Here is a 27,384-nt window from a genome sequence, read left to right on the forward strand (position 1 = left end):
GGGAAACCAGAGGGTTAAATAAGGAACATAATTATGAGATGGGAACCAGGTGTGTAAACAGACAAAACAAAAATAAAAGTGAAACATGGATCGGTGGCAGCTAGAAAGTCGGTGACGTCGACCGCCGAACGCCGCCCGAACAAGGAGAGGGAACAACTGCGGTGGAAGTCTTTACAATAATGTGAATGAGCAGGTCAGTCATCACCCTGTTGTGATTCACCCTCGGTGATCCCTCCATCCTTCCCTGCTTTCATCCGAGCCTGAGAGAGAGAGAAGCCTTTCCAAATGGAGAGAGAGAAAGCCAGGTCCATATCAGAGACAGATGATACTGAGAGAGAAAAGAAAGTACCAGCCAGTTTACAATCAACAGCATCTCCCCTCCTTACGTTTCATGGTGTGGGACTTGGAAAGCTCTGTGGTCCTTTTGGCATGGTGTGCTGCAACACTAGGGAGCAAACTGCCAGGGAAACATCCTCTTCACATTAGAGGAGATTCACAGAAAGGGATCTGTCAGACAGACAAATAGGGAGACAGGCAGGGAGGCAGGCAAGGAGGCAGGCGAGGAAGATAGAGAGACAGACAGAACTTTGGCTCAATTGTGTTTATTTTTGTCCTTCAGTCTCCAACCACACTGACATTTCTTTCCAGTCCACAACTTTTTATTTGTTGTCCCTCCCAGAAAAAGTTTAGTCTGCTTAACATTGCCAGCCTTCCTCTCCCTCCTCTGCTTAACATTGCCAGCCTTCCTCTCCCTCCTCTGCTTAACATTGCCAGCCTTCCTCTCCCTCCTCTGCTTAACATTGCCAGCCTTCCTCTCCCTCCTCTGCTTAACATTGCCAGCCTTCCTCTCCCTCCTCTGCTTATCTTAAAAAACACGAACAGATGGATAAAACAAATCAATAGGTTTGTGGGACTTGTCCTTCCATTTATATTCACATATCTGATGTTGATGGTGATACAATAATTTTTTCCTGCAGCAGAAAAGCTATTCATCACTAAACAAACCAGGAAGGAGTAGTGGGGATGAAAACCGAGTCTGTACTCCGACTGCAATGATTAACATGATTTGATCTAGACAGTGCTCCCCTAATTCATCAAGCCCCTAATCTTCCTCCGGCTGTGCTAAAATCACCCAAATTACGTAACATTGCTCTGCAAATTAAGTGGCGGTTTCATATGTCGGTGTTGTGTCGCTTTGTTATCCGCGCTACAGTATGTCAGGGGTTCTGCTTCCTGTCTGCCTGAGCATGACGCCTCCACACTGAGACCCTTCATCACTGTTTGCATGGAACAAAAAAAATAGAAAATGGTATATCATACACTACAGTTGAGGAACAATGGTAAAGTAATTCTGCTTTGAAAGTTGATAAACTTGTAACCTCACTTTTGATAAAATGGCCCTTGAATGTTTTTGTAAACCTACTGGAGAGATCTTTTTTGTCTACACCCATCCGGCTTTGTTCGTCTCTACTTTGGCCAAGAAGGAGAGTGATGGAGTGCTGCATCAGATGACCTGGCCTCCACAATCACCCGACCTCAACCCAAATGAGATGGTTTGGGATGAACACTTTTTTGCTTACTACATGATATGTAGTATGTAGTATGATATCTATATACACTGCTCAAAAAAATAAAGGGAACACTAAAATAACACATCCTAGATCTGAATGAATGAAATATTCTTATTAAATACTTTTTTCTTTACATAGTTTAATGTGCTAACAACAAAATCACACAAAAATGATCAATGGAAATCAAATTTATCAAACCATGGAGGTCTGGATTTGGAGTTCACACTAAAAATTAAAGTGGAAAACCACACTACTGTAAGGGCGTTCGTCTGTAGGAGGAAGAGAAGCGGACCAAAGCGCAGCGTGGTGGTTATTCATGTTTTAATAAATCACTACACATGAACAAACTAACAAAAACAAGAAATGTGAAACCGCAAAACAGTCCTATCCTGTGACACCAAACACAGTGACAGGAACAATCACCCACCAACACACAGTGAAACCCAGGCTACCTAAGTATGATTCTCAATCAGAGACAACTAATGACACCTGCCTCTGATTGAGAACCATACTAGGCCGAAAACATAGAAATGCCCCAAAACATAGAAAAACAAACATAGACTGCCCACCCAACTCACGCCCTGACCATACTAAATAAATACAAAACAACAGAAATAGAGGTCAGAACGTGACAGTACCCCCCCCCAAAGGTGCGGACTCCGGCCGCAAAACCTTGACCTATAGGGGAGGGTCTGGGTGGGCGTCTGTCCGCGGTGGCGGCTCTGGCGCGGGACGCGGACCCCACTTCACCATTGTCTTAGTCCGCCTTATTGTCCGCCTCCCTGGCTTACTCACCATGACCACCCCTCTCAATGACCCCACTGGACAGAGGGGCTGCTCGGGACAGAGGGGCAGCTCGGGACAGAGGTGAAGCAGCTGCTCGGGACAGAGGGACAACTGCTCGGGACAGAGGGACAACTGCTCGGGACAGAGGGGCGATAGCAGCTCGGGACAGAGGGGCGATAGCAGCTCGGGACAGAGGGGCGATAGCAGCTCGGGACAGAGGGGCGGCAGCTGCTCGGGACAGAGGGGCGGCAGCAGCTTGGGACAGAGGGGCGACAGCTGCTCTGGACAGAGGGGCAGCTGCTCGGGCGGCCCCTGGCTGACTGACGGCACTGGCGGCCCCTGGCTTACTTGCGGCCCCTGGCTGACTGGCGGCACTGGCGGCCCCTGGCTTACTGGCGGCACTGGCGGCCCCTGGCTGACTGGCGGCACTGGCGGCCCCTGGCTGACTGGCGGCACTGGCGGCCCCTGGCTGACTGGCGGCACTGGCGGCCCCTGGCTGACTGGCGGCACTGGCGGCCCCTGGCTGACTGGCGGCACTGGCGGCCCCTGGCTGACTGGCGGCACTGGCGGCCCCTGGCTGACTGGCGGCACTGGCGGCCCCTGGCTGACGGGCGGCACTGGCGGCGCTGGGCAGACGGGCGGCGCTGGCGGCGCTGGGCAGACGGGCGGCGTTGGCGGCGCTGGGCAGACGGGAAGCTCAGCTGGCGCTGGGCAGACGGGAAGCTCAGCTGGCGCTGGGCAGACGGGAAGCTCAGCTGGCGCTGGGCAGACGGGAAGCTCAGCTGGCGCTGGGCAGACGGGAAGCTCCGGCAACGCTGGAGAAAAGGAAGGCCCTGGTAGCGCCGGAGAGGCGGGAGACTCCGGCAGCGGCGCCGGACAGGCGGGAGGCTCTGGCAGCGGCGCCGGACAGGCGGGAGGCTCCGGCAGCGGCGCCGGACAGGCGGGAGGCTCCGGCAGCGGCACCGGACAGGCGGGAGGCTCCGGCAGAGGCGCCGGACAGGCGGGAGGCTCCGGCAGAGGCGCCGGACAGGCGGGAGGCTCCGGCAGAGGCGCCGGACAGGCGGGAGGCTCCGGCAGCGGCGCCGGACAGGCGGGAGGCTCCGGCAGAGGCGCCGGACAGGCGGGAGGCTCCGGCAGAGGCGCCGGACAGGCGGGAGGCTCCGGCAGCGGCGCCGGACAGGCGGGAGGCTCCGGCAGCGGCGCCGGACAGGCGGGAGGCTCCGGCAGAGGCGCCGGACAGGCGGGAGGCTCCGGCAGAGGCGCCGGACAGGCGGGAGGCTCCGGCAGCGGCGCCGGACAGGCGGGAGGCTCCGGCAGAGGCGCCGGACAGGCGGGAGGCTCCGGTCGCGCCGGACAGGCGGGAGGCTCTGTCAGCGGCGCCGGACAGGCGAGAGGTTCCGGCAGAGGCGCCGGACAGGTGGGAGGCTCCGGCAGAGGCGCCGGACAGGCGGGAGGCTCCGGCAGCGGCGCCGGACAGGCGGGAGGCTCCGGCAGAGGCGCCGGACAGGCGGGAGGCTCTGGCAGCGGCGCCGGACAGGCGGGAGGCTCCGGCAGCGGCGCCGGACAGGCGGGAGGCTCCGGCAGCGGCGCCGGACAGGCGGGAGGCTCCGGCAGAGGCGCCGGACAGGCGGGAGGCTCCGGCAGAGGCGCCGGACAGGCGGGAGGCTCCGGCAGAGGCGCCGGACAGGCGGGAGGCTCCGGCAGCGGCGCCGGACAGGCGGGAGGCTCCGGCAGAGGCGCCGGACAGGCGGGAGGCTCCGGCAGAGGCGCCGGACAGGCGGGAGGCTCCGGCAGCGGCGCCGGACAGGCGGGAGGCTCCGGCAGCGGCGCCGGACAGGCGGGAGGCTCCGGCAGAGGCGCCGGACAGGCGGGAGGCTCCGGCAGAGGCGCCGGACAGGCGGGAGGCTCCGGCAGAGGCGCCGGACAGGCGGGAGGCTCCGGCAGCGGCGCCGGACAGGCGGGAGGCTCCGGCAGAGGCGCCGGACAGGCGGGAGGCTCCGGCAGAGGCGCCGGACAGGCGGGAGGCTCCGGCAGAGGCGCCGGACAGGCGGGAGGCTCCGGTCGCGCCGGACAGGCGGGAGGCTCTGTCAGCGGCGCCGGACAGGCGAGAGGTTCCGGCAGAGGCGCCGGACAGGTGGGAGGCTCCGGCAGCGCTGGAGAGGAGGAAGCCCCTGTAAGGATGGGCCGGAGAGACAGCCTGGTACGGGGGGCTGCCACCGGAGGGCTGGTGCGTGGAGGTGGTGACGGATAGACCGGACCGTGAAGGCGTACTGGAGATCTTGAGGGCAGGGCTGGCACCAACCGCCCTGGCTGGATCTTCACCCTAGCCCGGCAGATGTGGGGAGCTGGGATGTAGCGCACTGGGCTAAGCACGCGTACTGGGGACACCGTGCGCACAACTGCATAACACGGTGCCTGACCAGCACCACGCCCGCCACAGTTAGCACTGCTAGGAGCACTGTAGTGCTGAGATGGCACAGGACGTGCAAGGCTAGGGAGATGCACAGGAGGCCTGGTGCGTGAGGCTGGCACAGTCTTCACCAGACCCCTCGCACGCACCTCAGGATGAGTATGGAGAGCTGACCCCGGTGCCATTAAATCCCTGACACGCTCCGTCGGGCGAATGTCGTGCCTCATGCACCAAACCAGCAAGTCCCTCATATCACTCTCCTCCAATTTCCCCATTAACTCCTTCACAGTCTCTGCTTCGCTCACCTCCAACACCAGCTCTGGTTCTGAGCTCCTCCTTGGCTCCTCACAATAAACGGGGGGAGTTGGCTCAGGTCTGACTCCTGACTCTGCCACACTCCCCCTGTGCCCCCCCCCAAGAAATTTTTGGGGGTGACTCTCGGGCTTCCATCCGCTCTGCCGTGCTAGTTCCTCATAATGCCGCCTCTCTGCTTTTGCTGCCTCCAGCTCGGCCTTGGGGCGGCAATATTCTCCTGGCTCTGCCCAGGGTCCTTTCCCGTCTAGAATCTCCTCCCAAGTCCATCTCTCCAAGTAGTGCAGCCTCTCCCACTGCTGCTTCTGCTGCTGCTGCTGTTGCTCCTCCTGCTGCTGCCTTTGCTGCTGCCGCTGTTGCTCCTGCTGCACCAGTCGCTTCTCCTGCTGCTGCTGTTGCTCCTCCTGCTGCTGCCTTTGCTGCTGCTGCTGTTGCTCCTGCTGCACCAGTCGCTTCTCCTGCTGCTGCTGTTGCTGCAGCCTCTGTTTACCACGCCGCTTGGTCCTTGGTGGGTGGGTGATTCTGTAAGGGCGTTCGTCTGTAGGAGGAAGAGAAGCGGACCAAAGCGCAGCGTGGTGGTTATTCATGTTTTAATAAATCACTACACATGAACAAACTAACAAAAACAAGAAATGTGAAACCGCAAAACAGTCCTATCCTGTGACACCAAACACAGTGACAGGAACAATCACCCACCAACACACAGTGAAACCCAGGCTACCTAAGTATGATTCTCAATCAGAGACAACTAATGACACCTGCCTCTGATTGAGAACCATACTAGGCCGAAAACATAGAAATGCCCCAAAACATAGAAAAACAAACATAGACTGCCCACCCAACTCACGCCCTGACCATACTAAATAAATACAAAACAACAGAAATAGAGGTCAGAACGTGACAACTACAGGCTGATCCAACTTTGATGTAATGTCCTTAAAACAAGTCAAAATGAGGCTCAGTAGTGTGTGGCCTCCACTTGCCTGTATGACCTCCCTACAACGCCTGGGCATGCTCCTGATGAGGTGGCGGATGGTCTCCTGAGGGATCTCCTCCCAGACCTGGACTAAAGCCTCCGCCAACTCCTGGAAAGTCTGTGGTGCAAAGTGGCGTTGGTGGATGGAGCCAGACATGATGTCCCAGATGTGCTCAATTGGATTCAGGTCTGGGGAACGGGCGGGCCAGTCCATAGCATCAATGCCTTCCTCTTGCAGGAACTGCTGACACACTCCAGCCACATGAGGTCTAGCATTGTCTTGCATTAGGAGGAACCCAGGGCCAACCGCACCAGCATATGGTCTCACAAGGGGTCTGAGGATCTCATCTCGGTACCTAATGGCAGTCTGGCGACCTCTGGCGAGCACCTGGAGTGCTGTGCGGCCCCCCAAAGAAATGCCACCCCACACCATGACTGACCCACCGCCAAACCGGTCATGCTGGAGGATGTTGCAGGCAGCAGAACGTTCTCCACGGCGTCTCCAGACTCTGTCACGTCTGTCACATGTGCTCAGTGTGAACCTGCTTTCATCTGTGAAGAGCACAGGGCGCCAGTGGCGAATTTGCCAATCTTGGTGTTCTCTGGCAAATGAATAATGTCCTACACGGTGTTGGGCTGTAAGCACAACCCCCAACTGTGGACGTCGGGCCCTCATACCACCCTCATGGAGTCTGTTTCTAACCGTTTGAGCAGACACATGTACATTTATGGCCTGCTGGAGGTAATTTTGCATGGTTCTGGCAGTGCTCCTCCTGCTCCTGCTTGCACAAAGGTGGAGGTAGCGGTCCTGCTGCTGGGTTTTTGCCCTCCTATGGCCTCCTCCACGTCTCCTGATGTACTGGCCTGTCTCCTGGTAGCGCCTCCATGCTCAAGACAGACACAGCATACCTTCTTGCCACAGCTCGCATTGATGTCCCATCCGGGATGAGCTGCACTACCTGAGCCACTTGTGTGGGTTGTAGACTCCGTCTCATGCTACCACTAGAGTGAAAGCACCGCCAGCATTCAAAAGTGACCAAAACATCAGCCAGGAAGCATAGGAACTGAGAAGTGGCCTGTGGTCCCCACCTGCAGAACCACTCCTTTATTGGGGGTGTCTTGCTAATTGCCTATAATTTCCATCTGTTGTCTATGAGAGCACTTTTTGCCAGTGCTGTCTGGTCCAGTGACAGTGGGTTTGTGCCCATAGGCGACGTTGTTGCCGGTGATGTCTGATGAGGACCTGCCTTACAACAGGCCTACAAGCCCCCAGTCCAGCTTCTCTCAGCCTATTGTGGACAGTGTGAGCACTGATGGAGTGATTGTGCATTCCTGGTGTATCTCGGGCAGTTGTTGTTGCCATCCTTTACCTGTCCCGCAGGTGTGATGTTCGGATGTACCGATCCTATGCAGGTGTTGTTACACGTGGTCTGCCACTGCGAGGATGATAAGCTGTCCGTCCTGTCTCCCTGTAGTGCTGTCTTAGGCGTCTCATAGTACGTACATTACAATTTATTGCCCTGGCCACATCTGCAGTCCTCATGCCTCCTTGCAGCATGCCTAAGGCACGTTCACGCAGATGAGCAGGGACCCTGGGCATCTTTCTTTTGGTGTTTATCAGAGTCAGTAGAAAGGCCTCTTTAGTGTCCTAGGTTTTCATAACTGTGACCTTAATTGCCTACCGTCTGTACGCTGTTAGTGTCTTAACGACCGTTCCACAGGTGCATGTTCATTAATTGCATGGGAAATGCATGTTCATTGATCAAGCATGGGAAACAGTGTTTAAACCCTTTACAATAAAGATCTGTGAAGTTATTTGGAGTTTTACAAATTATTTTTGAAAGACAGGGTCCTGAAAAAGGGATGTTTCTTTTTTTGCTGAGTTTATATGACTGTTCCCATTCGGTTAATGACTCGCTTGCTCTGAGACAGTGCTAAAGTACAGCATTTTGTTTTGAGATAGTGCTTATAATGTGCAGTGTACAGCGGATTATGGCAATGTGGAAATGGGCATCCTCTGTGTGAACCCACAAGTCTGGTAAGAGGGAAGACAAGTCTGTTAGAAGGGGTTACTAATTAGTATCTAAAATCCAGCCTTCTGTTCCCAGAACCTCAACGACAACACAACAAGAGGAAAATAAAAACAGATCCCCACTCATTCCAGACCAGCAGGACTGCTATTTATTATTTTTGATAGAGTGAGACAGTAAATTGCAGCATTGAGCTGAGGAGGATTCTGCCCCAAGGTTTTGTGTGGTGGAGCTATGGAGCTGTAGCCTGCACCACCCTTTTACACAAACAGATGTGGTCCAGTTTACCAGGCAATCAGTCTGGGCTTGGAATGTGTTGATTAAATGGATTTTACAGATCAGCCATTTGTTTTTTTCTTTGTTTGGTTAGCGTGCTGTTCCCGAGTGTGCTGATTGGTTAGCGTTAGAAGGGAGGCCGATCCTGAGCATGCTGATTGTGGAAAGATGGGGTTGTTCCCAAGCGTGCTGATTGGGTGCATTTTGTTGGTTCAAGTCTTCACTCTGGTTATGGGAGGATTTAACAGCTCCTGTGAATTATTGTAAGGAATGAATTCATGAAAGGACAGAGGCAGCCATCAGTCAAATTAAAGGCTGAACGGCTTAAAAATGTCAAGATTTATCTGATGCCCTTTAAATAATTTGCACTTGGTTTGAAGGACTGCGGAAGTCACCAAGTTGAATCAGAATAAAATATGTGTGTCTTTGCATACTAGCTACTGTCCTATGTTTCTAGGTCATCCTCATCCCGTTGTCTGCTATACAGAAAGAATAATATATCTTTCAAAGTTTGAGGCCAAATCCTCAGCATCCTGATGAAGGGTCCCAAACACAACTACAGTAGGATCTCACTGCAGCCCCAGCCCCTGTGGGGTAACATGGCCTGCGTCCCAAATGGCGCCCGATTCCCTTTATAGTACAATACTTTTGACCAAAGCCCTATGGACCCTGGTCAAAATAGTGCATATAGGAAATAGGGTGCCATTTGAGATGCAGATACAGTGATTTATCTCAATGGGAGCACCTTCCCAGGTGTACAGACGAGTGTCTCACGTCGTAATTTGTCTGCTGAGCCAGTAGGGAACAACATGCCAGAGAGGCAAATACTAACTTATTGGCGATTCCAGCCAGCCAGGCAGAGAGAGTAGAGAGATCCACTGAAACAGGATGCCTGAATTCAAGTGTTGAGAAAGAGAGGTAAAGGCTTCTGTCTGTCTGTCTGTCTGTCTGTCTGTCTGTCTGTCTGTCTGTCTGTCTGTCAGTCCAGACAAAGGCTTCCTTTACAACCTGTTCCCCATCCCTGGAGTTAAAGAAAATAACTAAGAGTACTTAAGAAGAGGTATTGAATAGGTACAGGTGGCCCTAACCAGCCTCTGTCCGTCTACTGCTCTGCCCCACACCAAAAGGACCGCACAGAAATGTGCCCCCTCCCCTTTCCCATGTAGTTGACGTGCATACACAAAGGTATGCACTTACTCATAGGCTTTTGAAGCTAAAACAAGCAATCCCTTGTCCAAATACACTTTTTCTCACACTAGGAATCCAACAATGGGATAACAGTGTAGCTAGCTACAAGCTTGTAATCATCTAGTGAAGCAAACAACTAATACCTGAATTGGAAATGTAATGTAGTTTGTGTGTCCTCACTTTCTTGAATCATTCTCTCCCCCTTCTACTCATCTGTGGTGAACTTATCATTAGGCAGAAGAGGCATTTGCCTCAGGCCTCACATCATCAAGGGACATAATACAAAAAATTATACTGGTAATCATTTTTTTTAATGTAATTTATCTGCTGTAACTAAGCCATGTCTGTGGAAAAGCAGTTCAGGTAACATCTTGTCAGAAAGACGGTCTTTTAACAAGACTTTAGTAGCTGTCAGAGAGGTCTCCTTTTTGTTGTCCCCTGACAGGCCGAGGTAGTACATTTCACCTTACTATCACGGACTCAAACACCCACATGGGAGTTTGCATTATTTATGTCCTATATGTGTTAACGTGTTCTAGTATCATACTGTGACAGACAAATAATATGTTGTTGATTGAGACGATGTGCATTGTGTTACTGGGGTATTTTGAAGCTCAGAGAAACCCATACAAAATGTTTTTTATCTGAAATGTTTCCCATTGAAACAAAGGAATTGAAGGACTTTAAGAAATATACATGTGTCCATTATATGTCATGTTTCCATTTGAGCTCTGATAAAATAAATAATTTGAGTCTGGGAGCCAGGGCTCCCCAATTCATTTTGAACCAGTCAGGTTAGTTGTGGTTCACCATTTTTGCACTTCCATAAGGGAGAGCATTCACAGCCTAAACAAACTTAACAATTTCAATTTCACAGTTTCAATTAGCATTCACAGCCTCCACTTGTGTACTCTGTGTGTTGATCTTCTGTGGCTGAGGTCAGGACCACAGGAGAGTCTGTCAGCTCTAAATGCTCTTTGGAGTCATCACACCACAGATCCCAGATCCCACCGCTCCACCAAATGACATTCTCCCCACAGCACAGTGGTAACAGGGAACACTGGGGCTAAACATGAAGGACGGTGACCAACCAGTACGGTCCATAAAAAATTACCCAAACAGATAAGAGCGGTCTCGTGCGGTCTCGTCAAAAGCCGGACGCTAATCTCTGGAACTCGCGCAGGGCTCTCTCTAACTCTGTGCTGTGTGTGGACGCACCAAGGGGAGGGAATCGGCGTCTGTTTCTTCTCAGTTCCCCCAGAACAGAACAGAAACCTCTTTATGGGCCGTCCATTGGAAGGGGTTGACGGCAGAAAGTTGGCCGTCAGACAAGGCTGGTTGTCTGTAGGCGTTTACTGGAAACAGAGGAAGCAACAAGGCCTGTGTTGGGTTGGGGCAGGTTGGCTCCAATACAGAGGGGTATAAATGAGAGACTGAGGTGAATCCAGGCCTTTCCAAGAACGCTAACACCTCAGACCCAACTTTCAGACCTGAAACCAGCCTCAGACAGCCTGTCATCCCTGTGGATTTCAGTGATTTAGAGATTATACCCAAATCCACAGATTTTACAGAAAGAAACCTTATCAGTATTTTAACCGTTTTTTACCTCGTGCTCTTGGCACATATCAGAATTTACTATCCTTGAGATACAGAACTATGTGTTTTAAATCCAAAGTCCTAGTTGTATCTAATATGAATTATTATCATTATAACTAATGGATGTTAAAACATCTTTGTGTATACTAGCTTATTTATGATTTTTCAAAGCCAGAGATTTTGGTAGTTTTTTGTATGTTGCCTGCCTGCCCTGCAACTCATCAGTTGAGCAGACTCAAGTCTGGTACTCTGAGCCCCCAACCCTACCATCCCCACTATCCTCCCCCACCTCACTGTCCCACCCTCTCCCACTCTCTCCTATCCTCCCCCACCTCACTGTCCCACCCTCTCCCACTCTCCTCCCCCACCTCACTGTCCCACTCACCCCCACCTCACTGTCCCACCCTCTCCCACTCTCTCCTATCCTCCCCCACCTCACTGTCCCACCCTCTCCCACTCTCCCCTATCCTCCCCCACCTCACTGCCCCACCCTCTCCCACTCTCTCCTATCCTCCCCCACCTCACTGTCCCACCCTCCCCCACCTCACTGTCCCACCCTCTCCCACTCTCTCCTATCCTCCCCCACCTCACTGTCCCACCCTCTCCCACTCTCCTCCCCCACCTCACTGTCCCACCCTCTCCCACTCTCTCCTATCCTCCCCCACCTCACTGTCCCACCCTCTCCCACTCTCTCCTATCCTCCCCCACCTCACTGTCCCACCCTCTCCCACTCTCCTCCCCCACCTCACTGTCCCACCCTCTCCCACTCTCTCCTATCCTCCCCCACATCACTGTCCCACCCTCCCCCACCTCATTGTCCCACTCTCTCCCACCTCACTGTCCCACCCTCTCCCACTCTCTCCTATCCTCCCCCACCTCATTGTCCCACCCTCTCCCACTCTCCTCCCCCACCTCACTGTCCCACCCTCTCCCACTCTCTCCTATCCTCCCCCACCTCACTGTCCCACCCTCCCCCACCTCACTGTCCCACCCTCTCCCACTCTCTCCTATCCTCCCCCACCTCACTGTCCCACTCTCCCCCACCTCACTGTCCCACCCTCCCCCACTCTCTCCTATCCTCCCCCACCTCATTGTCCCACCCTCTCCCACTCTCCTCCCCCACCTCACTGTCCCACCCTCTCCCACTCTCCCCCACCTCATTAGTGGTCATTTCCTCCTGCTTGGAAAGTGACTGCAGACTAATGAAGTGTGAGGACGTGGTACTGCTTTGTTTAAAAACGACTCCTGACACATCGACTCCTCAGTTAGGAGGAGCAGCCTGCATGTCTCAATAACAACAGACAGACCGTGGAAGGGTGTGGATGAATTGCAGCATCAAAATGTGTGTCTTTTGGCTTCTAGCAAAATACACTCTAGTCTCTAGGCTTCTACCTTTCACTGTTGTTTTTGCAAGAGGATAGAGTTGAACAAGTTCTTCATCTGAATGTAAGTACAGTAGCCTACAGAGCTCTTGAGTGGTGTCCGGCAGTCTTTCTTCCTCGGAGAAGTGGCAGTCACTCCCTGTTTCCAGGTGCTCTACTGTCTGGCCCACCACACATTATGGTTTCAATTAGACCCATTTGAAAATGTAATGGCACAACAACCAGATTCATAGGAAGAGTAGCATGCCGCTACAAAGAACTAGCTTTGCCAAAGACAGTTCAAAGAACTGTGCCAGCAGTCAGCAGACAGACTGTACTGTATTCAGTGTTCAGTTCTGGCTTCAGGGGGCGGCTATCAAGAGTTACAGCAACCTGGCTGTGTTTCTACAAGCAGACTTGCTAGTTAACAAATGACAAATATATATCCCACTGACGGTGACCTGGGGACTATATTACCTCTGACTCCACTTCAATCATTGTATCTTGTTTTATTAATATGCTAGCTTGAAGGTGGCTGGTGAGATGCCTCCGTTTTATAGTAACATCCGGAGAATATGTTGTCTTGTGAAAGCGTTAAGTACCAATATGAGAGACACCTTGGCTGAGCCCACCAAAACAGTAGGCTTTTTCATAGGAGTCTAAGACCCTCAGTCTCAACTTTTTCACTGCCTGAAGCCTTACTCTGAGTAGCGGTAAAAGAGGGGATCACTGTGACACATCGGGAATAGGGAGAAAGAACAGTAGTAGAGGAACTGGTTTCAGGGACAGACCTGACTGGTACCCACACATAAACCACAATTCACAAAAATCCTGTTTTACTTCACAGTTTTGCATTACTCTTTCAAGGTCTTCACTTTAAACAACAATGTGCTTGTCGATGGTCAATGGTCTCTTTCACTCTCTATTTCTGTCATTAACTAATTCTCCACCTCTTTTCTCTCTCGCCAGACCTCAAGGCCTAGCCAGCAGCCCAGTGATCTCAGACTGCATCTCTCTGATCCGTCTGTCCCCTCAGGCAGCAGGGACGGGGGAGTCCCCCTTCAGCCCCCCTCACCCCTACATCAACCACCACATGGAGCACTACCTCCGCTCCATGCACAGCAGCCCTACCCTATCCATGATCTCAGCTGCCCGTGGACTCAGCCCCGCAGAAGGTGAGACACACACACACACAGACACGCATGCAATCTCCTGGCAGTTATAGGGGATCTTACTACAAGAGAGCATTAAAACAAATGAAAAATGTAAAAAGTCCAGATAAAACTACATTTTCTACGTCAAATCACAGCCCATATCTGTCAGATTATAAATTATATTTATACAAATGCTAACGATAAGGCAGAAATATAGTTGGTTGATTTACAAACATATTTGTTTCAGCATGAAGGTGAGATGAGAGGAGCAGACTGCGTTTGAGGCACATAAGAATAGTATATAAGACACACGTCTTGCACACAAGATCTCCCAGAACACACCTGGGTATATGTTGTTAAGTTGTTTACACACTACATTACTGTGATAATTAGTGATAATTAGTCTAACACCTAATACACTCTGATACATTAAAACATTCTCCTTTCATCCTCTCATGTAATGGGATGTGTATGATGTATATAGTGTGTGTTTGCATGTGTGTACGTGTGTGCGTGCTTGAGTGTGTGTGAGAGAGTGTATGTGTACACATGCACACAATAAAATGTGTGTTAAAGTGTGTGAACGAATGTTTGGGTATCGGAAACCATGGAAATTAGCAAAGACAAACAAAGCCCATTTGCTTCCCCTGTACGGAGTTCCTATGATGACAGGCCTGTCCTCACAAACCTCTTATGACAACAGGTTGAAGAGACTAGAGAGAGCCGCCTGAGAGGCTAAAAAGCAGCGCAATAGAGCCGTCTGAGAGGATAAAAGGTTATCCACGACCCCCCACCATCTTTAGTGTGTCTGTCCTATCCACTACCCTCCACCATCTTTAGTGTGTCTGTCCTATCCACTACACTCCACCATCTTTAGTGTGTCTGTCCTATCCACTACACTCCACCATCTTTAGTGTCTGTCCTATCCACTACCCTCCACCATCTTTAGTGTGTCTGTCCTATCCACTACACTCCACCATCTTTAGTGTCTGTCCTATCCACTACACTCCACCATATTTAGTGTGTCTGTCCTATCCACTACCCTCCACCATCTTTAGTGTGTCTGTCCTATCCACTACACTCCACCATCTTTAGTGTGTCTGTCCTATCCACTACCCTCCACCATCTTTAGTGTCTGTCCTATACACTACACTCCACCATATTTAGTGTGTCTGTCCTATCCACTACCCTCCACCATCTTTAGTGTGTCCGTCCTATCCACTACACTCCACCATCTTTAGTGTGTCTGTCCTATCCACTACCCTCCACCATCTTTAGTGTCTGTCCTATACACTACACTCCACCATCTTTAGTGTGTCTGTCCTATCCACTACCCTCCACCATCTTTAGTGTCTGTCCTATCCACTACCCTCCACCATCTTTAGTGTGTCTGTCCTATCCACTACACTCCACCATCTTTAGTGTGTCTGTCCTATCCACTACCCTCCACCATCTTTAGTGTCTGTCCTATCCACTACACTCCACCATCTTTAGTGTGTCTGTCCTATCCACTACCCTCCACCATCTTTAGTGTGTCTGTCCTATCCACTACCCTCCACCATCTTTAGTGTGTCTGTCCTATCCACTACACTCCACCATCTTTAGTGTGTCTGTCCTATCCACTACCCTCCACCATCTTTAGTGTCTGTCCTATCCACTACCCTCCACCATCTTTAGTGTGTCTGTCCTATCCACTACCCTCCACCATCTTTAGTGTGTCTGTCCTATCCACTACCCTCCACCATCTTTAGTGTCTGTCCTATCCACTACACTCCACCATCTTTAGTGTGTCTGTCCTATCCACTACACTCCACCATCTTTAGTGTGTCTGTCCTATCCACTACCCTCCACCATCTTTAGTGTCTGTCCTATCCACTACACTCCACCATCTTTAGTGTCTGTCCTATCCACTACCCTCCACCATCTTTAGTGTGTCTGTCATATCCACTACCCTCCACCATCTTTAGTGTCTGTCCTATCCACTACCCTCCACCATCTTTAGTGTGTCTGTCCTATCCACTACCCTCCACCATCTTTAGTGTGTCTGTCCTATCCACTACACTCCACCATATTTAGTGTCTGTCCTATCCACTACCCTCCACCATATTTAGTGTGTCTGTCCTATCCACTACCCTCCACCATCTTTAGTGTCTGTCCTATCCACTACCCTCCACCATCTTTAGTGTGTCTGTCCTATCCACTACCCTCCACCATCTTTAGTGTGTCTGTCCTATCCACTACCCTCCACCATCTTTAGTGTGTCTGTCCTATACACTACCCTCCACCATCTTTAGTGTGTCTGTCCTATCCACTACACTCCACCATCTTTAGTGTCTGTCCTATCCACTACCCTCCACCATCTTTAGTGTGTCTGTCCTATCCACTACCCTCCACCATCTTTAGTGTGTCTGTCCTATACACTACCCTCCACCATCTTTAGTGTGTCTGTCCTATCCACTACACTCCACCATCTTTAGTGTCTGTCCTATCCACTACCCTCCACCATATTTAGTGTGTCTGTCCTATCCACTACCCTCCACCATCTTTAGTGTCTGTCCTATCCACTACCCTCCACCATCTTTAGTGTGTCTGTCCTATCCACTACACTCCACCATCTTTAGTGTGTCTGTCCTATCCACTACCCTCCACCATCTTTAGTGTCTGTCCTATCCACTACCCTCCACCATCTTTAGTGTGTCTGTCCTATCCACTACCCTCCACCATCTTTAGTGTGTCTGTCCTATCCACTACACTCCACCATCTTTAGTGTCTGTCCTATCCACTACCCTCCACCATCTTTAGTGTGTCTGTCCTATCCACTACACTCCACCATCTTTAGTGTCTGTCCTATACACTACCCTCCACCATCTTTAGTGTGTCTGTCCTATCCACTACCCTCCACCATCTTTAGTGTGTCTGTCCTATCCACTACCCTCCACCATCTTTAGTGTCTGTCCTATCCACTACCCTCCACCATCTTTAGTGTGTCTGTCCTATCCACTACACTCCACCATCTTTAGTGTCTGTCCTATACACTACCCTCCACCATCTTTAGTGTCTGTCCTATCCACTACACTCCACCATCTTTAGTGTCTGTCCTATACACTACCCTCCACCATCTTTAGTGTCTGTCCAGTCCACACAAAGCTGGAAGTGGATTTATGTGATCTGGCAGGTTGAGGAGAAACTGAAGCTTCTCTGTGCGCCTCCTGTTCTCTCTTACTTAAAAAAAATATATATATATATATTTCTCTGTTTCTTTTGTTTTTCATGAAATACAATCATTTGTTTGCATCCTTTCTAATTTCTTTATTTTTTGGGGTTGCTTTTTTTGCCCATAGTCTTTTTACGAGTTGTTCACATTCTGATATAGCAAGATTACATTTTAAAATGTGTCAATGTCTATAAGCTCTTTCAGACAAAATTATTATGCAAAAAATAATATCAGACTTTGTTTTTAAAAGTATCTCAATATTCTCCTTCCTATTTCTACTCGACTGAATATCATGTAAATTATACATCAATATGTTATTGGTCCTGATAGGACCGTTTTGGTGTGGCCCGTGGCTTTGGCAACGCAGAGGAAAGGGGCTCAAACCTCCCCCCTTTTCTCCACAGTTTCACTAACTAACAGTAGAGACGTTAAGCCCTTTGAGGGAGCTCAAACCTCCCCCTCTCTCTTTTCTCCACAGTTTCACTAACTAACAGTAGAGACGTTAAGCCCTTTGAGGGAGCTCAAACCTCCCCCTCTCTCTTTTCTCCACAGTTTCACTAACTAACAGTAGAGACATTAAGCCCTTTGAGGGAGCTCAAACCTCCCCCCTCTCTCTTTTCTCCACAGTTTCACTAACTAACAGTAGAGACATTAAGCCCTTTGAGGGAGCTCAAACCTCCCCCTCTCTCTTTTCTCCACAGTTTCACTAACTAACAGTAGAGACATTAAGCCCTTTGAGGGAGCTCAAACCTCCCCCTCTCTCTTTTCTCCACAGTTTCACTAACTAACAGTAGAGACATTAAGCCATTTGAGGGAGCTCAAACCTCCCCCTCTCTCTTTTCTCCACAGTTTCACTAACTAACAGTAGAGACATTAAGCCCTTTGAGGGAGCTCAAACCTCCCCCCTCTCTCTTTTCTCCACAGTTTCACTAACTAACAGTAGAGACATTAAGCCCTTTGAGGGAGCTCAAACTATCCCTCCACTCCCTCTCTTTTCTCCACAGTTTCACTAACTAACAGTAGAGACATTAAGCCCTTTGAGGGAGCTCAAACCTCCTCTTCTCTCTTTTCTCCACAGTTTCACTAACTAACAGTAGAGACATTAAGCCCTTTGAGGGAGCTCAAACCTCCCCCTCTCTCTTTTCTCCACAGTTTCACTAACTAACAGTAGAGACATTAAGCCCTTTGAGGGAGCTCAAACCTCCCCCCTCTCTCTTTTCTCCACAGTTTCACTAACTAACAGTAGAGACATTAAGCCCTTTGAGGGAGCTCAAACCTCCCCCTCTCTCTTTTCTCCACAGTTTCACTAACTAACAGTAGAGACATTAAGCCCTTTGAGGGAGCTCAAACCTCCCCCCTCTCTCTTTTCTCCACAGTTTCACTAACTAACAGTAGAGACATTAAGCCCTTTGAGGGAGCTCAAACCTCCCCCCTCTCTCTTTTCTCCATAGTTTCACTAACTAACAGTAGAGACATTAAACCCTTTGAGGGAGCTCAAACCTCCCCCTCTCTCTTTTCTCCACAGTTTCACTAACTAACAGTAGAGACATTAAACCCTTTGAGGGAGCTCAAACCTCCCCCCTCTCTCTTTTCTCCACAGTTTCACTAACTAACAGTAGAGACATTAAGCCCTTTGAGGGAGCTCAAACCTCCCCCCTCTCTCTTTTCTCCACAGTTTCACTAACTAACAGTAGAGACATTAAACCCTTTGAGGGAGCTCAAACCTCCCCCTCTCTCTTTTCTCCACAGTTTCACTAACTAACAGTAGAGACATTAAACCCTTTGAGGGAGCTCAAACCTCCCCCTCTCTCTTTTCTCCACAGTTTCACTAACTAACGGTAGAGACATTAAGCCCTTTGAGGGAGCTCAAACCTCCCCCCTCTCTCTTTTCTCCACAGTTTCACTAACTAACAGTAGAGACATTAAGCCCTTTGAGGGAGCTCAAACCTCCCCCTCTCTCATTTTCTTCACAGTTTCACTAACTAACAGTAGAGACATTAAACCCTTTGAGGGAGCTTAAACCTCCCCCCTCTCTCTTTTCTCCACAGTTTCACTAACTAACAGTAGAGACATTAAACCCTTTGAGGGAGCTCAAACTATCCCTCCACTCCCTCTCCTTTCTTCCTCCTTTTTCTAACAGTAGAGTATTGTGTGTATTGTTGTGTATTGTTAGATATTACTGCACTGTTGGAGCAAAGAACACAAGCATTTCACTGTATCCGCAATAACTTCTGCTAAATACACTACCGTTCAAAAGTTTGGGGTCACTTAGAAATGTCCTTGTTTTTGAAAGATTAGCCTATCACAATATTATATATGATCACTTGTGAATGATGCCCAACTTAAGAAACTGCTTTTATTTTGTGACTTTTTCTAATCATAGTCGCACACCTCATGTAGCCTAGCCCATAGGACTATATGTTTTGATAAGGTTTGTATCATAACTAAATAGCTTCTTAAAATGAAGGGTTAGAGCCTAACTGGCATACGTAAACAGCACATGAGCTTCAACTTTGGGGAAGAACATTTTCACCATAAAAATGCACCTTTATAATAAAAGCATTACATGCATAATCACATTTGTGGTCACTTTTGATAATGGTGTTTTCCTGCTAATAGAACATTTGCGCTTATAGCCTAGTACCATGTGCTATAATGCGCCTATAATGTGAAGAAATAGCCTAATAGTTTACCAACATTTTAAGTTGAACGTTCTGACCTGTTGTATCAGCCATATTGCGTAAACAAATGGGGGATGCTAGTGGTTGTATTCATTTGGGATCTATCGCACCCCACAACTTTCCCTGACTATGTTTGGAATATTTGCAGTATTTATTGCACAGAATAGAATAGCACTCAGGGAGAAGGTCTCTGGGCCGCAAAAGGCATGTTTTTTTAGGGTGCATTCCGGCCACAAGGGTGATACTGCGGTGAAATTCGAGGCATTATCAAGTGCTTGTCAAATTGTGAACGAGAGACTATTGAAGTGTGTAAAGCCTGCAGAAAAAAAAAAACAGAGCTCGAGCCTTTCAAGCGATTATTTTTCAAATCATCTTTAGTCTCATCATGCAGCCTTACAATGTATTAAAAATCCAAACATATAGCCCAACGTTTGTAGAACAACTAAAGTTACATTAATAACTCTAAATTAAGCATATAGGAATACCTACTGTATTTCTTTGTTAAAAGGATTAGCCCCTTTTTTTCAATTTTCGCCTAAAATGACATTTCCAAATCTTACTGCCTGTAGCTGAAGCAAGGATATGCATATTGTTGGTACCATTTGAAAGGAAACACTTTGAAGTTTATGGAAATGTGAAAGGAACGTAGTAGAATATAACACAATAGATCTGGTAAAAGATAATATAAAGAAAAAAAAACATCCTTTTGTATTTTTTTTGTACCATCATTTTTGAAATGCAATAGAAAGGCCATAATTTATTATTCCAGCTCAGGTGCAATTTAGATTTTGGCCACTAGATGGCATCAGTGTATGTCCAAAGTTGTAGACTGATCCAATGAACCATTGCATTTCTGTTCAAGATTTTGTGTCAAGATGGCCCAAATGTGCCTAATTTGTTTATTAATAACTTTTCATGTTCAAAATTGTGCACTCTCCTCAAACAATAGCATGGTATTCTTTCACTGCTATTGTAAATTGGACAGTGCAGTTAGATTAACAATAATTTAAGCTTTCTGCCAAAATCAGATATGTCTATGTCCTGGGAAATGTTCTTGTTACTTACAACCTCATGCTAATCACATTAGCCTACATTAGCTCAACTGTCCCGTGGAAGGGACACCGATCCCGAAGAAGTTTTAACCGCTCAACACAGAATAGCCACATGTGCACACTCCCTCAAATCGTCTGGAGAAAACATTTATATTTTTTTCAGCTTTGTTCAGTTGAATTCTTTATACTATAAAATAATGCCATGGAATTCTAAGCAAATCTTGTCTGCTAAATGAACTAGTGTAGCCCACAGCCATCTGGCATAGCCAGATTAGGACCTAACATAAGGACAACTCAGAGTAGGCTTTTCTTTTCTTCTGAAATGGAATACATTTTGTTCATATCATGTTTCTTTAGACCTGTCTAAAATAAATAATGGATGTATTGTGAAGGTGTAGGCTTTATTACCTGAATTTATTTAACTTTTTAAAATGTGAATGTTCCAAAGGTCTGCATCAGTGTCTTGTAGGCTATGTGTGGAAGCCAGGAGATGCTAAATGTGTTTAGGTTAATAAACTGTCAATTACCTGACAGTTATTTGCTTGACAATCACCGGCTGACGAAATTTCGTGACTGCCACAGCCTATATGTGACCAATAAAATTTGATTTGATGATTTGAGACATTAGCCCCTGACATATCCACAGGGACAAACGGAGAGCAGGAAACAGGGGGAGGAGGCCACAGTAATGGCTTTAGCCCACAGTGGCTGGCTGTGAATGAAAGGAAAGGAAGAAAAAACAAATCCATCTCTCACTCTTATAGCTTGTGACACTTTTACATGTGGGTTTACTGTGTGCAGGTGTTAACATGTTTTACATCAATATTACTGTGGTGCAAAAGGGTTTCCCTGCTACTCACTATGGATAGCATTTATGGCTTTGTGTGTGTGTGTGTGTGTGTGTGTGTGCGTGCGCGCGTGCGTGTGTGTGTGTGCAGATAGTCTGTCACGGTTAATTTATGTATGAGACATGAGAAAAGCAGGAATGTGTTATCCCTTCTTTCTTTTTCTCCTTCTTTGTCTTCTTCCTTTACTCCCCAGGGTCATTCACACACCCCATCAAACCTCAGACTTCACCCATCGCTTACCAAAAGCCTTTTTGCCTCCAGTCATCTGCTGTAGCAAAGATCTTCAAACCTGTGAAGCAATGCACACACTCTGTGTCTGTCTGTCTCTTTGCCTACTCACTCTTTTTTTGTCTCTGTCTGTCTGTCCCTCTACGTCCTCTCATTTCCTCTCTCTCGCTCTCTCTCTCTCTCTCTGTCTCTCTTTGTCTATCTTTACCTCTCTCGCTGTCAGTCTGTTCCTGTGCCAGTCTTCCCTGTGTCAATTGTTGGTTAGTTAACAGGTGCCTCTCATCTCACCCCTCTCTCCCTCTCTCTGTCCTACAGTGACCCATGAGCACCTGAAGGAGCGTGGTCTGTTCAGCCTGCCCCCTCCCCCTCCAGGGGCCAACCCTACACAGTACTACCACCTCATGGCCAGTGGCAGAAGCACCTACGGAGACCTCCTCTTGCAGACCGGGGCGGCCGCGGCAGCAGCAGCCGCAGCAGCACACCTGCCCGACTACATCGGCCCTGTGGATGGTGAGTCACCCTGAAATCCTAAAGCACACCCACCAGGGTTGTATTGCAAATGACACCCAATTCTCTAGAACAGGGGTAAGAAACCCTGGTCCTGGAGTGCAACAACCACTGCAGAATTCTTTCCCAACCAGACACCGTAAACCTGACTATACCAATCACCTCACCAACCTTAATGAGCTAAATTCTTCACCTGGTCTCACATGTCTAAAGCGACACTAAACGACCAGTGTTTCCTACACGTTATAGTTTCTACTCACCTCACTGCTAGTTGTATCATATATTCCTTTTTTTTTACCTTTATTTAACTAGGCAAGTCAATTAAGAACAAATTCTTATTTACAATGACGGCCTACCCCAGTCAAACCCGGACGACGCTGGGCCAATTGTGCGCCGCCCTATGGGACTCCCGATCACGGCCTGTTGTGAAACAGCCTGAAATTGAACCAGGGTCTGTAGTGATGACTCTAGCACTGAGATGCAGTGCCTTAGACCACTGTGCCACTCAGGAGCATCTTATAAACTGGGTGGTTTGAGCCCTAAATGCTGATTGGCTGAACGCCGTGGTATATCAGACTGTATTCTACGGGTATGACAAAACATTTATTTTTACTGCTCTAATTACATTGGTAACCAGTTTATAATAGCAATAAGGCTCCTCTGGGGTTTGTGATACTGTTACCAGTGCATTCGGGAACGTATTCAGACCCCTTGACTTTTCCTACATGTTGTTATGTTACAGCTTTATTCTAAAACAGATTACATTTTTTTCATAAGTCTACACACAATTCCCCATAATGACAAACCAAAACAGGTTTTTAGACATTTTTGCAAATGTATTAAAAATATGATAACACATTTACATAAATATTCAGACCCTTTACTCTGTACATTGTTGAAGCACCTTTGACAGTGATTACAGCGTTGAGTCTTCTTGGGTATGACTATAAGCTTGGCACACCTGTATTTGGTGAGTTTCTCCTATTCTTCTCTACAGATCCTCTCAAGCTCTGTCAGATTGGATGGGGAGCGTCGCTGCACAGCTATTTTCAGGTCTCTCCAAAGTTAGACCGGGTTCAAGTCCAGGCTCTGGCTGGGCCACTCAAGGACATTCAGAGACTTGTCCCGAAGCCTCTCATGCGTTGTTTTTTCTTGGTCACCTCCCTGACCAACGCCCTTCTCCCTCGATTGCTCAATTTGGCAGGACGGCCGGAACAGTCTTGGTGGTTCCAAACTGTGGGACCTTATATAGACAGGTGTGTGCCTTTCCAAATCATGTCCAATCACTTGAATGTACCACAGGTGGACTCCAATCAAGTTGTAGAAACATCTCAAGGATGATCAATGGAAACAGCATGCACCTGAGCTCAATTCTGATTTTTTGGCTAAGGGCTGTGTCCAGGCACTCCACATTGCGTCGGGCTTAAAAACAGCCCTTAGCTGTGGTAAATTGGCCATATACCACACCCCCCCCCCCCCCCCCCCCCCCCCCATGCCTTATTGCTTAGTTATCCATATACCACACTACTAAATACTAACAGCTTAGTTATTCATATACCACACTACTAAATACTAACAGCTTAGTTATCCATATACCACACTACTAAATACTAACAGCTTAGTTATCCATATACCACACTACTAAATACTAACAGCTTAGTTATCCATATACCACACTACTAAATACTAACAGCTTAGTTATCCATATACCACACTACTAAATACTAACAGCTTAGTTATCCATATACCACACTACTAAATACTAACAGCTTAGTTATCCATATACCACACTACTAAATACTAACAGCTTAGTTATCCATATACCACACTACTAAATACTAACAGCTTAGTTATTCATATACCACACTACTAAATACTAACAGCTTAGTTATCCATATACCACACTACTAAATACTAACAGCTTAGTTATCCATATACCACACTACTAAATACTAACAGCTTAGTTATCCATATACCACACTACTAAATACTAACAGCTTAGTTATTCATATACCACACTACTAAATACTAACAGCTTAGTTATCCATATACCACACTACTAAATACTAACAGCTTAGTTATCCATATACCACACTACTAAATACTAACAGCTTAGTTATCCATATACCACACTACTAAATACTAACAGCTTAGTTATCCATATACCACACTACTAAATACTAACAGCTTAGTTATCCATATACCACACTACTAAATACTAACAGCTTAGTTATCCATATACCACACTACTAAATACTAACAGCTTAGTTATCCATATACCACACTACTAAATACTAACAGCTTAGTTATCCATATACCACACTACTAAATACTAACAGCTTAGTTATTCATATACCACACTACTAAATACTAACAGCTTAGTTATCCATATACCACACTACTAAATACTAACAGCTTAGTTATCCATATACCACACTACTAAATACTAACAGCTTAGTTATCCATATACCACACTACTAAATACTAACAGCTTAGTTATCCATATACCACACTACTAAATACTAACAGCTTAGTTATCCATATACCACACTACTAAATACTAACAGCTTAGTTATCCATATACCACACTACTAAATACTAACAGCTTAGTTATCCATATACCACACTACTAAATACTAACAGCTTAGTTATCCATATACCACACTACTAAATACTAACAGCTTAGTTATCCATATACCACACTACTAAATACTAACAGCTTAGTTATCCATATACCACACTACTAAATACTAACAGCTTAGTTATCCATATACCACACTACTAAATACTAACAGCTTAGTTATCCATATACCACACTACTAAATACTAACAGCTTAGTTATCCATATACCACACTACTAAATACTAACAGCTTAGTTATCCATATACCACACTACTAAATACTAACAGCTTAGTTATCCATATACCACACTACTAAATACTAACAGCCTTGTCGCCCTTTGTGCTGATCTCCAGGTATGTGGATGTGGTGCTGTGCTTTTCATAGATGCCTTTTCTTCTTGTGGTTTTCTGTGTGTAAGACTTCCCCACATCAAAGTGAGAGTCGTGGGGTCTTATATAAACACAGAAAGGCCTGAGGCTGGGGACTCGTAAAAACCCCTACTGTTCTCCCAGCACAGGCTTCTTATTCACACAGCCAGTCATATGGTGTTTTAGGTGTGTTACACTGTTATCAGTAACATCCTGTAAATTCATAGCAGTAACCTTAAAAGGGCAACCATGGAGAGAGAGAGAGGGGGGGGGGGGGGGGCAGTGGATGTACTATATTGCAGGCAGCAGCAGATGCCAGAGCTTCTATATCTGTCTCTTCTCTTTCTCAGTCAGTGTTATGGCAGGTATACTGTAAATCTGTGGTTCCTGCTCTGCTCTCTACAGCTAATGGCAAAGACAGAGACTAGATACAGGCAGGGGTCATTCAGTGACAGTGTGACAGAAGAGAACAACCCTGCTTTTCACAGAAGTCAGACATATGGTGAGGGACCAAAGCCTTGCTGCCAGTCTGTTTCACTCGCCTGTTATTGCATTGTTATAGGACCCAGAACTACAGATGTAGGATCTTAATTTGATCACCCTGTTGCAGGAGAACTTTCCTTCAATTTAAAACGTATAGTGTATTTGAGGTTTAAAAAGGCTTCTGAAGTTTGTAATTTTCACTTTGACATTTCAGACTTGATTTTCCCCTACACAAAAATGTATCAACCCCTACAAAAATGTCTATTAATTCACATAATAATTCACATTTCCTGTTTATTTTCCTGCTGTAGCAAACTGACTCAAATTAATATCCTATATCTGTATGAGCAGAGTGATAGTAAGTACGGCCTAACATTGCTGCAAGTCCCTGGACCAAGACTTTTGGATTCAACTTAAGTTAAATGAACCCAGGAACCTTCCAGTAAGCTGTATGAAAGGGCAATATAGTCCTGAGTGGAAAACTAAACTAAACTGTCCATGAAAGTAAGCCTTTCGATGCCTTTCGACAATCAAAGAAATGCAGTCGCTGCCTGCCAGGCACAGACTCCCGGTGTAGTATCCATATCACTTTCATCCTGTCTCAACCCACCCAAGGAAAATGAGCGAGAGCGAGCCATCTAACAGTGTTTCCACCTCATCTGTCACACTCCCGGTCCACCCTGCGTGACGCTTACGCATCAATCCTCACACGCACGCGCTAGGAAAACAGGACCGCCGTTGAAATGAACCTTAAATTACCCCTAAATCACATAATCAAACATGAAGAGGGAGGGAGGGTGGAGAACGGGCGGCTAGTTTGGGGCATAGATGTTGTTGCCTTCCCCCTCCATTCCTCCATCCACTTCTCTCTCCCGTTGTGACCGCCACTGCTGCTGGCTGCCCACAGTTGTTTGGGGAGGCTGTTTGCTCAGACACCCACAGACACCGACTCACACAACACAGCACTGGGCCTTCTCCTTCTCCACGCTGGGTTTGATGTGGTCAACGTCCGGGCACTCTCGGACCTGTGGCTCTCTGTTAGTGCGGTTAGCGAGGCTAGCTGCCCCACACACACAGCCTCTGTATTGACCCAGCCAGCCATCTAATGGCTCAGGGGCTCAGCAGACAGCCTGGCGAATAAAGAGACTCATTTAACAGCAGAGAGGGCGATACATATGCATCTAGACCCCAACGTTTGTTTTGGAAGCTTTGCTCTGATAAAATAAAATGTATATGCATATTTCAAAATCAGTTTATGCTCTAATAAACTCATTGGACCTACCACAAGGGCAGAGTCCTCAGTGAACCCAAAGTTAAATTATGGCTGGTTATTTTCCCTCCCAGTTATTCCTATTAGTACTGCAGACATGAGAGAGTGGGCTTAGAGGTTAAAGGTTGAACTATAAAATAGTGATCGTTGCTTCTACACCTGCGTTACTTGCTCTTTGGGGTTTTAGGCTGGGTTCTGTACAGCACTTTGAGATATCAGCTGATGTACGAAGGGCTATATGAATACATTTGATTTGATTTGATTTTGATTCGTTAACAAAAGAGAGAAATGTGTTTATGTAAAATTCGGCCGTGTCAGTGAGGAGAGTAAAGGTTTAAGACAGTCTGGTATCCTCGTATCTCCATAGGGCTAAATGTATGGATTTACTGTCAATTGTACAGCTTGCCATTAAGCAGATCTATAAACCAGACACTCTCTTTTTCTCAGGAAC

The 27,384-nt window shown here is 47.6% G+C and overlaps 1 protein-coding gene across 2 annotated transcripts in view; it reads left to right on the top strand.

Annotated features, from left to right (window-relative positions):
- The window catches only part of LOC110502095 (zinc finger protein GLI2), a 116,628-nt gene that overhangs the window by 56,002 nt on the left and 33,242 nt on the right, over positions 1-27,384 (top strand). For both annotated transcript variants that reach the window (XM_036959175.1, XM_036959176.1), the window contains 2 exons: positions 13,476-13,681; positions 21,999-22,193. In XM_036959175.1, the coding sequence (XP_036815070.1) occupies positions 13,476-13,681; positions 21,999-22,193 (401 nt within the window). The remainder of the gene's footprint in view (positions 1-13,475; positions 13,682-21,998; positions 22,194-27,384) is intronic.

Source organism: Oncorhynchus mykiss, chromosome 22 (genome assembly GCF_013265735.2).
Source record: "Oncorhynchus mykiss isolate Arlee chromosome 22, USDA_OmykA_1.1, whole genome shotgun sequence".
In the NCBI taxonomy this organism is placed as follows: Eukaryota; Metazoa; Chordata; class Actinopteri; order Salmoniformes; family Salmonidae; genus Oncorhynchus; species Oncorhynchus mykiss.